Source organism: Mytilus californianus, unplaced genomic scaffold (genome assembly GCF_021869535.1).
Source record: "Mytilus californianus isolate M0D057914Y unplaced genomic scaffold, xbMytCali1.0.p SCAF_12, whole genome shotgun sequence".
Classification (NCBI taxonomy): domain Eukaryota; kingdom Metazoa; phylum Mollusca; class Bivalvia; order Mytilida; family Mytilidae; genus Mytilus; species Mytilus californianus.
The window spans coordinates 17761179-17776291 of NW_026262604.1; the positions used below are offsets into that span (position 1 = coordinate 17761179).

The 15113-nt window shown below is 32.3% G+C and overlaps 1 protein-coding gene across 1 annotated transcript; it reads left to right on the forward strand.

Moving 5' to 3' along the window:
* The first annotated feature begins 8259 nt into the window (after positions 1-8259).
* On the forward strand, positions 8260-13577 carry LOC127722314 (putative ankyrin repeat protein RF_0381). The gene is made up of 4 exons (XM_052229202.1): positions 8260-8266; positions 12414-12671; positions 13107-13257; positions 13562-13577. Exons 1-4 carry the CDS (start codon positions 8260-8262, stop codon positions 13575-13577), a joined length of 432 nt encoding a protein of 143 aa, XP_052085162.1.
* Positions 13578-15113: the final 1536 nt, after the last annotated feature.

The window sequence follows — 15113 nt, forward strand, 5'->3', positions numbered from 1 at the left end:
GCTAGGGAAGAACAAAATATTTCCTTCCGCAAATTTACAGACCTAACATCGCTGGGCTGTTGTTTAGAAAATTATATATATATAACAAGTTTCTTATATGATCCATCGCCCCGTAAGATTTATCGTTGGCTATTATTCAGTCATTTTATATATATATATATATATATATATATATATATATATATATATATATATATACATATATCCTTCGTGTGCATGCATTACCTTTCAGAATGCAAATTGTGCAGTCAATTAGGGACATATGACCCCTCCCCAAGTCAACTGATACAAAAACCGGACTTCCCACACCCGAGGCAACCACGCTGCCACGCTCGAAATCAAAGAAACATCAAAGGATGTCTTTAAGTATATCACTCAATGTTGATTATGAAATTAAAAATCATATAATTCGAAAGAGATTTCTTTCCAACAAGCAATTATAACACATATCGAAATATCAAACTTTGCTTTTCGACCCCTTAAAAAACCCGGAAACATTACACCCGCGTGTATTATTTTCTTTACATATTTTTCTAGCATTGTCTATCTTGCGAATTGTGTTTCTAAACAACTCATAATTTGTTAACGTAAGAATTGATAAAAAGCTATGATTTTGCAGATAGCGGAATTTTGGGCAACTATATGAGTTGTTATGATTGGTTGGTCAAATAGAATTATGCGTGATTGTAGAAAATTGATGTTGTAAAAAACGTCTTTAGCATGAAATCAAGGATCTAAAAGTGTTTGTTGGTGATAAACAGTTGAGTCACAGTGATTTTTTTGGGGTTTTGACTCAATTTCATCATTTTTACTGGCACTTCTGTAAAAGGGTGTTGTCTATGACAAACACGTTTTAAATATTTCAAAGTGTGCATGATAAGGGACTGTTAATCTTTCTTCTAAAATTTTTCCTTGTTTACATACATAACTTTATTATAGAAAAGACAAAATCTGAGATAATGTCAATCCACTAGTAAAACTATTGCTAAAGTAGGGCGTTCGTGTCACTGTGGGGGATGCATAAATACCCAACATCGTCCTGTCAGAATTTGGACGTTAAATCCCATTCCGCGTGTAGCCTTTTGTGGTGGGAAATGTCTGCCCCTATCGAACATGTGTTCTTTTCCTGAGTCCAAATTTCTCGAACGCCAATACGGTCGATCTACCTTGCCACATTGAATCTCTTTATATTTCGGAAACAGAAAGAGATAGAGAAAGAAGTATCCGGTGAACATTTTTTTGTACATCAGGACGTAACTTGTTTATATTTTGACGGAATTATAAAACGAATGAAATAAGAAGTTGTCTTCAAACAGAACACACAGAGGTCGTACAAATCTCATACATTTTAGTCTTAACAAGTTGCACTCTAGATATAAACAAATTAGGACAATTTCAAAGCAAACACGTAATTTTTATTAGATCAATCTTTACCCCAGTTTGGTAAATATCCTTGCTTGAAATGCCGACCTATTGTCTGTATCAGTATTTTCAAGTATCTAGTTATTGTGATACTTTGTTTCACTTAAATTGTTTTGAGCTGTATTTTTGTGGGTTTTAACTCAATTTCATCATTTTTACTGGCACTTCTGTAAAAGGGTGTTGTCTATGACAAACACGTTTTAAATATTTCAAAGTGTGCATGATAAGGGACTGTTAATCTTTCTTCTAAAATTTTTCCTTGTTTACATACATAACTTTATTATAAAAAAGACAAAATCTGAGATAATGTCAATCTACTAGTAAAACTATTGCTAAAATAGGGCGTTCGTGTCACTGTGGGGGATGTATAAATACCCAACATCGTCCTGTCAGAATTTGGACGTTAAATCCCATTCCGCGTGTAGCTTTTTGTGGTGGGAAATGTCTGCCCCTATCGAACATCTGTTCTTTTCCTGAGTCCAAATTTCTCGAACGCCAACACGGTCGATCTACCTTGCCGAATCAACATATTGTATAAATTCTTAGATGTTTATCGTCTTCAATATTCATCAAATATGTATATACTACTAGACTTTAAGTCTACAACAATTAATTGATACTTTCCTGTTCTTTAAACATTAGTTTTTGCGTTTTACAAGATAGCGTAAATACAATTTGCACATGACATTAAATACAACATGAACAATAAAAAACTTTTTTTTGAGATCCAAGCTTTTTTTCTATCGACAACCTTGTAAGTTGTTAAATAAAAAATCGTAAGAGCTAGACAACCCTTTTCACGATTTTGATACATTTAATTCAACGCAATTTGAAGTGCGAGACATTTTCTTTTGTTTTAAACATTCTATCACAATTTGTAACTCTTAAACCTTAAGACGAAGATGGATTGACCGCCACTTTCGATGACATTGACCTTTGGAAGTACTATCGGAAAAACCCACAAAGATTAGAACAACTAGTTATTGTCACACATATTCAGCCCTTCGAGATCTACACTTGATCTATAGGGTCCAATATTTAATATATTGAAATCCGTACAAAAAAAAATATATATAATAAAAAAAAAGTTAAGATAAACAAAATCTTCATTCCATTTTTATGTTCCCATATTCTCTGGTGAAATAATTAGAAATTTCTGCCCTTTATTCACATTTTTAACGTTTTTGGATAATATCTCGAAAACTGTAACAGGTTTTTACAAATTTGATTGACCTTAATGCCAATTATGTTTCACTGATGGACACAGAGTATATTCAACTTTTCGTAACCACAATCCCATCCGCTTCTGTTATTCAAGCTCAGTCTGTAGTTGTGTTTTGTATACCGTTGTTTGTCTTTATGTTTGTTTTTTTTTGCCATGGCGTTTTTTGTAAGTTTATTTTCGACTAATGCGTTTTAATGGTCCTTTGGTATCTTTCGCCTCCTTTTCGATATATTTTTTACTTGCAAATTACGGGTACCAAACTGCTTACCTTTCCGGAGCACCTCACTGCACCCCGATTTTTGGTTAAGGTTCATGTTATGCAAATTTGATTTTTTGTGTAAAGTTTTTCCGTTGTCTTAGAAAATTCTCTCTCTTTTTACACACTATAAATATAAAACATGTACATCATGTCATTAAGTTATTGCCGCGGAATAAACTGTTTGAGTTGATATATTGAAAACTATTGCAGACACAAAAGAATGTCAAGATTAATCTTCATATAAGGTTCCTAAGTTATTTGATGGCTCATACAGGAGTTTTTACCCCATGAATGAAAACAGAATATATTAAGCCTGTTGCAACTTTCTGCAAATATCTTTGCTTTGATATCTTCAAATGGGAAATAATCACATGAAATGTTTCACGAATTCCTATAAAGGAAAAATTAGACTACTGTGAGACAATGAACGTTAATGTCAGAATGACCTTTCCACATTGAATCTCTTTATATTTCGGAAACAGAAAGAGATAGAGAAAAAAGTATCCGGTGAACATTTTTTTGTACATCAGGACGTAACTTGTTTATATTTTGACGGAATTATAAAACGAATGAAATAAGAAGTTGTCTTCAAACAGAACACACAGAGGTCGTACAAATCTCATGCATTTTAGTCTTAACAAGTTGCACTCTAGATATAAACAAATTAGGACAATTTCAAAGCAAACACGTCATTTTTATTAGATCAATCTTTACCCCAGTTTGGTAAATACCCTTGCTTGAAATGCCGAACTATTGTCTGTATCAGTATTTTCAAGTATCTAGATATTGTGATACTTTGTTTCACTTAAATTGTTTTGAACTGTTTCCAACATATAAACTTTGAATCATCAACAATGCTGTATGCTTATTTATCTCAGAGTTTTCAATTTGCACATACACAAAGTACCAACATTAAGAAGTATAACGTTTCTGTGATTTCTGTCTATTAGTTGTAATACTTCCTTTCTGTTTATTTAGAGCAGAATACTATCTGTTCCTAGGGAACAGTTTTAAAGTTATATACATTTCTTGAAATGTATAATTTTGAATATAAAGGAATTTATGTAAATGTTCTCTTGAATCATGGCTTTATTAGTTGTATTTATATGTGTAGATTGACAATAGTTCCTCAAGTTTAAAAAAGAACATGGAAAATGTTTGTATAGTTAAGTTACATTTTTAGACATAAAAAAAATAGTTCTTTTTAAATATTGATTACTTATTTCTAAGCGATGCCTATCTCCATTCTGGACTGTGTCACTGTTGTGTTCATTCAAGAAAAATAAGAAGAATATGAAAATAAGAAGATGTGGTACGATTGCAAATGAAACCCTTTTTCATCAGAGACCACATGATGTAAATGTAAGCAACTATATGACACCTCACGACCTTCAACAATGAGGAAAACTCATACCGCATAGCAAGCTATAAAAGGCCCCGACAAGACAAAGGAAAAACAGTTCAAACGAAAAATCCGACGGCCTGATTTATGTGGGAAAACAACAAACGGAAAACAAATATGACATACAGCAACAAACAACAACAACTGAATAACAGGCTCATGATTTAGGACAGGCAAATACATGATGTTGCGATGTAAAACATGACTGCGGGTACAGAACCCTCCCCTATAGAATGCACTGTTAAGGGGAACACTACTTGATATATGAGGGGTCTCTTACTTCCGTACGAAAATTTTACATTCTTGATTTTGAGAAACAATTATCTATTTATTTTGCATGTACAGCTATTTCCAAATTGTGGTAGTTAAGATATTTCTTTTCAAGCTGCCGCTAGCAATGTTTTTTTTTTCATGTCTAAAACTGCACAATGTAAAAGCTAAGATCAAGGTCACATTTCAAAAGAAAGACCTTACACTTTCAAGAATAGCTTTCCTGTTATTATTACAAAATTTTATTATTATGATTATAATTATGTTTTTTTTACGTTTTGTAGTGAAGTGTAACAAAACATGTAAAACATATCTTATAACGAAATCATGTCAGGCACGACCCCCAGTGGTAGTTCATTATTAACAAACTATGCTAGAATAGGCCATGCTGCACAACAAGTTTTTCCAGATATTTTACAGGATATTTTCGCAATAACAGAACCACAACATAGACTTTATGGTGACGTAACAAGCAATACGTATCTTAACCGTAATTTGCGAGCAGATGAATGGACAATGATCAACAATGTTCGTTCAAATGGCTACGTTAACTTTGATATACCACTGATTTATAAGCTTGTCAGAAATTTAAATCTAGTTCCTCCTCCAACTAAAGGATGGGGTTTCCAGACTCCTCCAGCAGCCACTGAATTATTACCTGGAGATGATATTGAGCGAATCAGGTGGATCAGAAATGAGATTCTTCACAGGGGGAATGCGCAAGTGTCGGATTCTAATCTTATTGATTATTTTACTAGTTTCAAAGACATTGCTATTCGATTGGAAATTTACACTGGAAAGCAAAAAGGAGAATTTTTATATAAGATTCAGGACTTAGAAAAATGTTGCATGGATGCAGAAACTGAAAAGACATATTTGGAGCGCCTGACTATACTAAGAGAACGGGAAATTAATTTGTCTAATGCTGTGGCAAATATACGAAAGGATCTCGACACTATTATGTATAAAGGTAAGAGCCCATATGTTTATATAACTTTTGCACTTTCAAAAACGTTTAATTAAATTATAGAGGTGTAACATGTGAAAAGAAGGCTTGTCGGATCAACACTCAGCATAGCTGATTTTCTATTTTTGTTTTGTAAACTGTGTCTACTAAAATAAAGCTTATTTCTTATCATTTTCATTTTTATTAATCTATATCATGCAAACAAGATTATATTAACGCAAATTAAACATACTTTAGATATTTTTTTTTCAGTAAATACTTTTCATACAAACTCTGCTCAAAAATTAAAACTAGAAAAAAAGATTTACCATATGAATTTGAAATATTTATCTACAAAGGTCTACAAGTCTATTCAAATACTTGTTTGTATACTTTATGTTGTGATTACTGTTGAGTAGAAACATTGCCCTGTTCCATCTTCAAATTGAAATATCAATTCATACATTTGATATCCTATGCCAATCAGCTGAATTGCAAAGTGCAATTGCTAAAAATGTAGCGCCCATTCAGCTCAACAATTAGTATTCAATCAGAACTCAATGAGATAATCTGAATACCTAGAGTAACACAGTACGATTTTGAATTTACAAGGAAGCCACCAGTAGCACTTGCAGTATTATGCTTAGTTTTTATACGTTTTCATGATAGCTGGTAGGAAATGAGATTGAATTATTGTTTAATTGCGGTACAGAAAATCAGTTAATTAAACGTCGGGATCCAGTTGTTCATCTCTCGGTTAATATAACACTTGGTTATATATAACCTAGGATTAAATCTTTTAACTGAGGGTTACGTAACCAAGGGTTAAAATTTTGTTATTCAACTTCTTCTTAACCCTTGGTTATGTAACCCATGGTTAAATTATCATTAAATAAAAAGAATTATCAACACTTTCCCCCGGTCCTAGAAAAATGGTTAGTCAATAAATATGATTTCTTTAATAAACAATACGCTTATTAGCGTTGGAGTTCATTAAATAGTGCATCTATAACGCGGACGTAACAGAAAGCATCTTTGATTGAAAAGAAGCGTTGATCGTATAATTGTATTTGAGTATAGATTAATTGATTATCTTACTAAACCTTGTTTAATTTTTATGCACCAACATGTATATTTACATAGAAGATGACAGGGTAAAAGATTGTTGATTTGAAAATGTCTGCTAGGGACCATAAACCTCGATGAAAAAAGGGGAAAGACTGTAAAACATAAAATCCATTTTTTGATTAATGTATTGCTCGTAGAAATCGAAGAATATGTTGTATCAAACTTTCAGTGACATTTCCAATCAATTTTATGAACAAGGAATCGTACTTTTAGACACCCTTATTCCTTAGTTGAAGTTTTAACCGAGGTCTAAAGCAAGGTTAAATCTTATTCATTTAACTAAGAATTTAACAGCAGGTTAAATTTAACCACATGATGAACAACTTAAATTAACCAAGGGTTATGATATTTAACCTTTGGTTAAAATTTTAACCAAGAGATGAACAATCGGGTCCTGGTTTGCTGGTAAAATATGCCTTGTCATACTATTTCATTGCCTCCCTCTTTTCTGTCAAAAACTAATTTTGGGGTAAACTTGCATTTCTTTATATTCAAAAATGCGGCTATCTCATAGTAAACCGTTGATCTGGATTCAATGACACAAACTGTTTCTATATAATCAATATGCACATATGACCAAAGCCTACACAATTTAGCCTTTAAAATTTTAGTTCATGTTGACGATTGTGTTTTGTTTCTGCTAACACTTCTAGACGAACAACTACGTTTGATGGATTTCTACTACAGTGACTCTCTTTAAAATATGACAGTTGTTTTTCCATTCGTTTGATGTGTTTGAGCTTTTGATTTTGCCATTTGATAAAGGACTTTCCGTTTTGAGTTTTCCTTGAAGTTCGGTATTTTTGCTATTTTGATTTTTTCTCTTGAGTCAGTAAAAGTAACGATTCTGATGTGTATTTGAGTTGATTCAATAACTAGAACGTTGCCAAATACTTGTCGATCCGTGCTTCTCTAAAAGATGCAACAGAAGGAAATTTTGCATCGGTACAAGTAAAACTTTAAGAAATAGCAAATTACCATTGGCACAAGCAGAACAGTCTGCATTTTCCAAACCTCAGGACATTCAATGTACCTGTTTGTTTACATACTCGGATCTAGTAATAGCATGACTTCATTTGGACGTTTCAACTGTACCTGCATTTCTTTGTAAGTGGTATTAATTTTATCGTCATTTGCACGTGTTCATCATCTTAATTTTTTTATAAGCGTTCTTTATTTTGACACGAGAAGATAAAAATTTGAAAACCTACAACCTTTCTACAGATATATAAGAAATTTAATGATATCACAGTTTTCTTTTATGTTTCAATAGGATAGACAAGACCATAACCGACAAAATCAACACAGGGGTGAAAATAAAAACAACAGAAGGTCAACTTTAATATGCATCGAAAGCGCATTATATGATATCCTAAATACAAAAAGGTGGACATGATTGTGACTAAGACAAACAATATATCACTGGTTATATGTAAAACATTTATTCCACAACGGTCAAGCAAATCATTATTGCATTCTGAAAACTTTCGAAACGATTAATTGAACTTCTCTTTTGAGAAGCCTTAGTTTTCAGGGTATTAGATGTTTGAATATATATGATAATAGTTGTACCTCTTTTGTGACATTTGCAATGACTGATTATTCACATGGAAGGTAATGCTTGCATCGTTAGAAATGCCTAAACTGTTGAAGCACCGTGTCTCGCACCGTTTGGAGTTGATACGATTCCTTCTGGTTTTTCATTTATATTGATTGTTTTTTAAATCAGAGATTTGAAAATAAGTATATTACTGTTGCCATCTACTCAATAATGTTTGGTAATTTACAACTTTCTGTCAGGAAAATCATTATAAGAGATACAAGACGTATATAATTACATTCCATGTATAATGCATATTTGACTGTCAAACAACAGAGGTGCTAACTTACGATAAAAATGATTAATGGTAAATATATTATTCTAATGTACTAGAGACATTCTTCGACAACTTCCCTCATTTGTCACTTATAGACGTGTATTTGTATTATTAATTAAGCTGTTTTATAAAGGTTTATTGCAAGTGTAACAACTTGGAAGGGTCTGGCCTAAATATCAACATATTTTCAGAACAGCTTCTTTTGAAAATACCAATCTAAAGACATGCGTAAAATCTCATTCTTTGTTTTGTAGTATTTTTTTTTCTGTTCGGCAATTGGTTATATAAGATGTTATATGTTTTGTTGCTATGTATTTATAGCCGGACACTTTCAGTCTTAGATAAAAATCTTACTTTATAAAGGGCCGGATTTGCCCCAATCAAATAAAACTTTTCAAAACTATTTCAAATATGCACACAATGTTTAGAAATGCATACAATCAAGAAATATAAATGAATTACAGAAGATGTTTGATGTTTTGACGTCATAATTACGTCATGATATTCATCTTTTTTGTGAAAATGAGGAAAACTGCAGAATTTTGCAGTTTCATTTGTTAATTCCATTATTGAAACATCGTGCGCAGCCGAGAAACAACAAACTAATTTAAGAGAAGCTCTATTATAACTATTGACATAATCCAAACAAATATAAAGTTGTTTTTCTTGGGTGCGCACATAGTTTTCCAATCTAGTATATACGTAGAAGTTGAAAAAATAAGGAAAATACAAAATATTTGCATAATATACAAGTTTCGTTATGGTTTATTGCCATGGTAACTCGTTATATGTGAAATCTGTTTTTATTTTCTGAACACCTTGTACCTTAGTGTGGTAAGGACACATTTAGAAATATGTATGGAAACTTTTTAATTTGTACTAATATTTGAACAAAATTAGGGCCTTATTGGCCCCTCTTATTTCTTTCATCCGAAGCTCTTCTCTGGATCTATATCCATCATAAACGCACCCACCTAAACATTTAAAAGCCATGCATGTATAAAATGGCTAAAATTTTAAGAGTTATTTAACCAAAAAAGACCATAAAAGTAGTCATTCTTAAGATGGGTACAGTTAGTTTTATACTGAATGTAATAGCCAAATTTGGAGAGCTTTGATGAGTGTACTTACCCTAAATCAGAAAGGTTTGCTAGGGTTTAGACACTTAATGCTTATCCCTTCACGGACAGAAACACATTAGTAAAGTAGGCGTCCGCTTTAATTCTGCGAGATGTATATCCGGTCGGAATTTGGACAAATTTGGATGTTAAACCTGTTTGAGTGTTCCACGCTGAATGTACGTTGAAGAATCCTTGCAGGTCCGAAGGTTTCGTGCTGTATTACAAAATTCATTCCCTATCCAACATACCTTAATTTACAGTCGTAGTCTAAATTTCTCACCCTAATCCCACTAGACTCTTTCCATACACAACCTTATTTTTGTATTTGTTGTTAATTTGATCTTGCCATGAACATACATGAAATATTTGTCACTAGCCGTTAAACAAGAAAAATGAATTAAAATCAATCAATCCAAATATCAAGAACAGTTTTTTGAATATATGCACTACATGTGTTTTGTATTATACATGATATGAACATTGTCTCTCAAGGGGGTAAACGTTGACATTTGAAAAGTATCATTATCTTTGAAATATCATTATCGTTATTTGCTTGTAGAAAGTCATCAAATCGAAATTGAAGAATGGGAGGAACAAAATAAATTGTTCATCAAAACAGATGCCGTTAATTACGTTTTGGAATCCTTGAAGGACAGTAACTGCTGCACGGTCATAGGTACATCAGGAATTGGAAAATCTGCAACTATTCATCATGTTGCACTGTTTCTACGCGACACTGAAGGTTATCGTAGTATCCCTACACACAGTCCTTCCGATATCGACAAATACTTTCAAAGAAATCGGAAACAAATATTTGTAATCGATGATATATGTGGAAAATATACTGTCATCCAAACGGAAGTTGAAAAATGGATAAAACGAAATGATTCAACAAATCATGTGTTAAAACATAATAGTACGAAAGTAATTGCTTCATGTCGCATTCAAGTGTTCAATGAAAATCAATTTAAAAGATTAAAGTTATTTACTGAGAACTTTTGCAATTTATCTTGTGAAACCTTTTATCTATCATCGCAGGTAAAACTACAAATTGCCCGTCAATATTTGCCTGAACCTGCGGTGAAATATATCAAAAATGATTTGGACAAATACGAGTTCCTGCCTTTAATGTTTGCATTGTACAAATCATTATGCAAGGAAAATGAACACTTTGACGTCGTTAAGTTTTTCAAAAACCCTTTTAATATATACACTGAAGAAATAGATGAGTTGAGGAAACTTCTTGACAAAACGAAATTTTGCGCTTTGTTTTTTCTCGTTATAAATAATGGTTATATAGATGTATCTGTCCTTAGAAATTCGGAGAGTGAACAAGAACGGCAAACGAGGGAAGATTTCTTTGAAGATTGTGGAATTCCACGAAATACTCTTCGCCAGCGTATTCTGGAACAACTGGAATCACTTGTTCCTTTATTTGTTAGAGCTAATTACAATCTTTTGCGACAAGTTATATCATACTCTGCAATACACGATAAAACATTTGACTTTCTTTGTTTCTATTATGGCAAAAATTTCAAAGCACATTTTTACGATTTGCTGACAGTAAAATGTTATACGAACGTACAATGCTGAAATCGTTAGTTTCACCGGATGAAAAGGTTGAGGAATTTGGCCTCTTGATAGATGATTTTAACGAAGACGAGTACTTTAAACGAATAATTGATCAGTGGTCCAGGGGAAAATTTTCTAGTTTTTTTTACAGCAGGCATATGAATTGCGAAAAATATAGGAACAAACTGATGGACTATCTGAATAGAATACACGAAGAAAGACGCAGTGAATTGATGACTATTAATATTGAAAAGAAGGAGTCATTTGTCAAGTTTAACTATATGCAGGATGGTTGTTCCGGATCATTTCCCCTCTCACCTTTGAGTTTAGCTTTTAAAAGCAATTTTTCTGATTTAATAAAGTATATATTGAATTTCATTAATGACACTAAAGGAGAAGCATTTTCTATTCTACTTATAAAAGCCTGCTCTGCAGGGCTTACAGATGTTGTCAGGATATTCATACACAAGGGTTCCAATATTCATGCCACAGATATGAATGGATGGACTCCTTTAATGGCAGCATGTCAAAATGGTCATAACAACATAGTAAAATTGTTACTTAAATCTGAAGAAAATTTAAACCGATCATTAATAGAAAACGTAGTAGACGTCAATGTATCTAATAGGTTTGGAGAAACCCCGCTAATATTTTCATGTAAAAATAACAACAGCGATCTTGTCCGATTATTAATAGAAAAAGGAGCAGACGTTAATGTATCTGATATGCATGGACTAACCCCTCTAATATCGTTATGTGATAATGACAACACTGATATTGTTCGATTTATAATAGAAAAAAGAGCAGACATTAATCTGTCTAATAAAAATGGTCAAACCCCTCTAATAATTTCATGTAAAAACAACAACAGTGATCTGGTCCGATTATTGATAGAAAAAGGAGCAGACGTTAATGTATCTGATATGTATGGACTTAGCCCTCTTATATCGTTATGTGATCATGATAACACTGATATTGTTCGATTATTAATGGAAAAAGGAGCAGACGTTAATCTGTCTAATAAAAATGGACAAACCCCTCTAATATTTTCATGCAAAAAAAACAACAGTGATATTGTCCGTTTATTAATAGAAAAAGGAGTAGACGTTAATGTATCTGATATATATGGACAAACCCCTCTAACATTGTCATGTGATAATAACAATAGTGATATTGTTCGATTATCAATAGAAAAGGGAGCAGGCGTTAATGTAACTGATATATATGGACAAACCCCTCTAACATTGTCATGTCGTAATGACAACAGTGATATTATTCGATTATTAATAGAAAAAGGAGCAGACGTTAATGCTTCTGATCATGACGGACAAACCCCTCTAATGTGGTCATGTGCAAACAACAACAGTGATATTGTCCGATTATTAATAGAAAGAGGAGCAAACGTAAATGTATCTAATGAAAAAGAACAAACTCTTCTTATATTGTCATGTATATATGACAGCAATGATATTGTCCGATTATTAATAGAAAAAGGAGCAGACGTTAATGCTTCTGACCATGACGGACAAACCCCTCTAATGTGGTCATGTGCAAATAACAACAGTGATATTGTCTGATTATTAATAGAAAAAGGAGCAAACGTAAATGTATCTAATGAAGAAGAAGAAACTCCTCTTATGTGGTCATGTATAAATGACAACGATAATATTGTCCGACTATTAATTGAAAAAGGAGCAGACATTGATGCTTCTGAATTTAATGGATATACACCTCTAACGTTGTCATTTCATAATGACAACTGTGATATTGTCCGATTATTATTAGAACAAGGAGCAGTCCATAATACATCTTACAAATTAGGAAGAACACCTCTAATGTGGGCATGTAAAAATGGCAATTATAAGATGGTTCGATTGCTAATAGTTAAAGGAGAAGAGGTTAACGTACGTGATTTTGAGGGAATGACTGCTTTGTCATACGCTTCCAAAAACGGGTTTTTGGAAATTGTCGAAGAATTGATATTGAACGGGGCTGGTGTTATCTTAGCTGATACAAATGGAAAAACGCCATTGATGTATGCGACTGAAAACAAAGATTGTAAAATTGAAAACTTTCTTATTAAATACTTATATAAATTACACATATTTGATAAAAAACGTAAAATATATGAAAACGAAACTGATATTGAAGTCATTTATGAACGAGCAGCAAAGTTTATAAAAATTGAGAATAATATACATTAAAAGCAAGTTTTAGTTTCTAACCGACTGTGTGGAAGCAATTTTATAACTCTGTATTATTTTGATTTGAACAAACGTTTAGGTAATAAAAAAAAATTGAAATACTATATGCATGAATGATTCTAATTTATTTAATAGAAATGTTCTGCATTAAAATTTGGAATTTATGAAAAGATAAAGCCAACTCTAAGGTTGAGTGCCATTAGGTTATTTCATATTATCTTTATTAAATATTATTATCAAAATAAGGAAATTTCTATTATGGTTGTGGCCTGTTATCTATTTCTCGCACGAAGAGATATTTCTCGTATCACACTGCTAGGAGTGTAATACACAAACGTAAAACAAAAAATGCGTTTAACTTGAATGGCTTATCTATCATCATGAGACGATACTACGACATTCCCATTGGCTGTTCTTTAGTTAGGTCATTAATGACTTGCAAAGGTTAAAACGATGCACATTTCGCTCATGGCAAAGAAAATATGTGATTTCTTCAATAATATACAAAACACTCACAGTTTTCAGCTGAAAATCTTCTTTTTGTCAAATTTTATTACATTCTGCAGCAAACAAAAAGTTTTAAAATGTCTGATGTTAAAATCTGACACCGGAACCGAACATATGACTTCATACTGGTATGACAGTGCAAATGACTAGATCAACGACTCGAGGAATTTTTAATTCAACACACCTGGAATGTTTCTCATAAGAAAAATAGGTGTAACAACTTAAAACAATGGATATCGCTTGATATTATCTCTCGTTATTTGATTTAAATAATACTACTAAACTCGTAAAAGGCTCGTTTATTATCATATTAGAATTACATAACTCTGGCTAATATCAAGCGATATCCCATTCTCACTTGTTATGAAGCCTTTTAATATACACAATTAGACAAAATATAAATGATATCAATCATAACTTTTGAAAATGATATAGATCAAAACTGTTCACTAAAAGATCTCCATGCATGAAAGTATTTTCAATAACACTAGTTTTTGATTGTCGTCTATGTTACATTTATGTTCAATATATGTACAAAGTTCAAGTGGTTGTCAGCCGTATAATGGTATGAACCGTTTGGAAAATTGATGATTATGATAACTGCTACTCTCAAATCAGGTAAAATGAGCCTTACAATGTTACATGACCATAACCATTTGAATCAGGGTCAATGGGATAGGGGTTTAAACTTTTATAATTTAAATAGAATAGACAATTAAAATACATAATATGACAAAGGCCCAAGCTGAACACCATTATTCCTGTCAACCCTATTGTATCTTAATGTAGAACAAAGAAGCATAAAGTCATCCATCTTGTCTGTGAGAATTTGTTTACAAAACGAAATGACCTAAGGTCAAATTAGAAGAAACAATTATAAAAATAAGACATAGACCGTGATTCATTTTCATGTAAATTCATTAATATACAGAGGGAGTTTAATCGCCGGTTTGTACTTGTACTTGTCATAGACAATTGAAGATGTCCTATAGTCATTGCGTTTTAATTATGCTTGATAACTGTACACCATTTAAGTCTTTTTTTATAAACAGGGGTCAATTGGGATGATTTTCACAAATCATCTAGGGTAATTCCTCCCTAGGAAAAAAAATATTAAAAAAAAAAAATGAAGGAGAATGACCTGAAGTCATCTAGATATATACAAAGGGGGTTTATACGT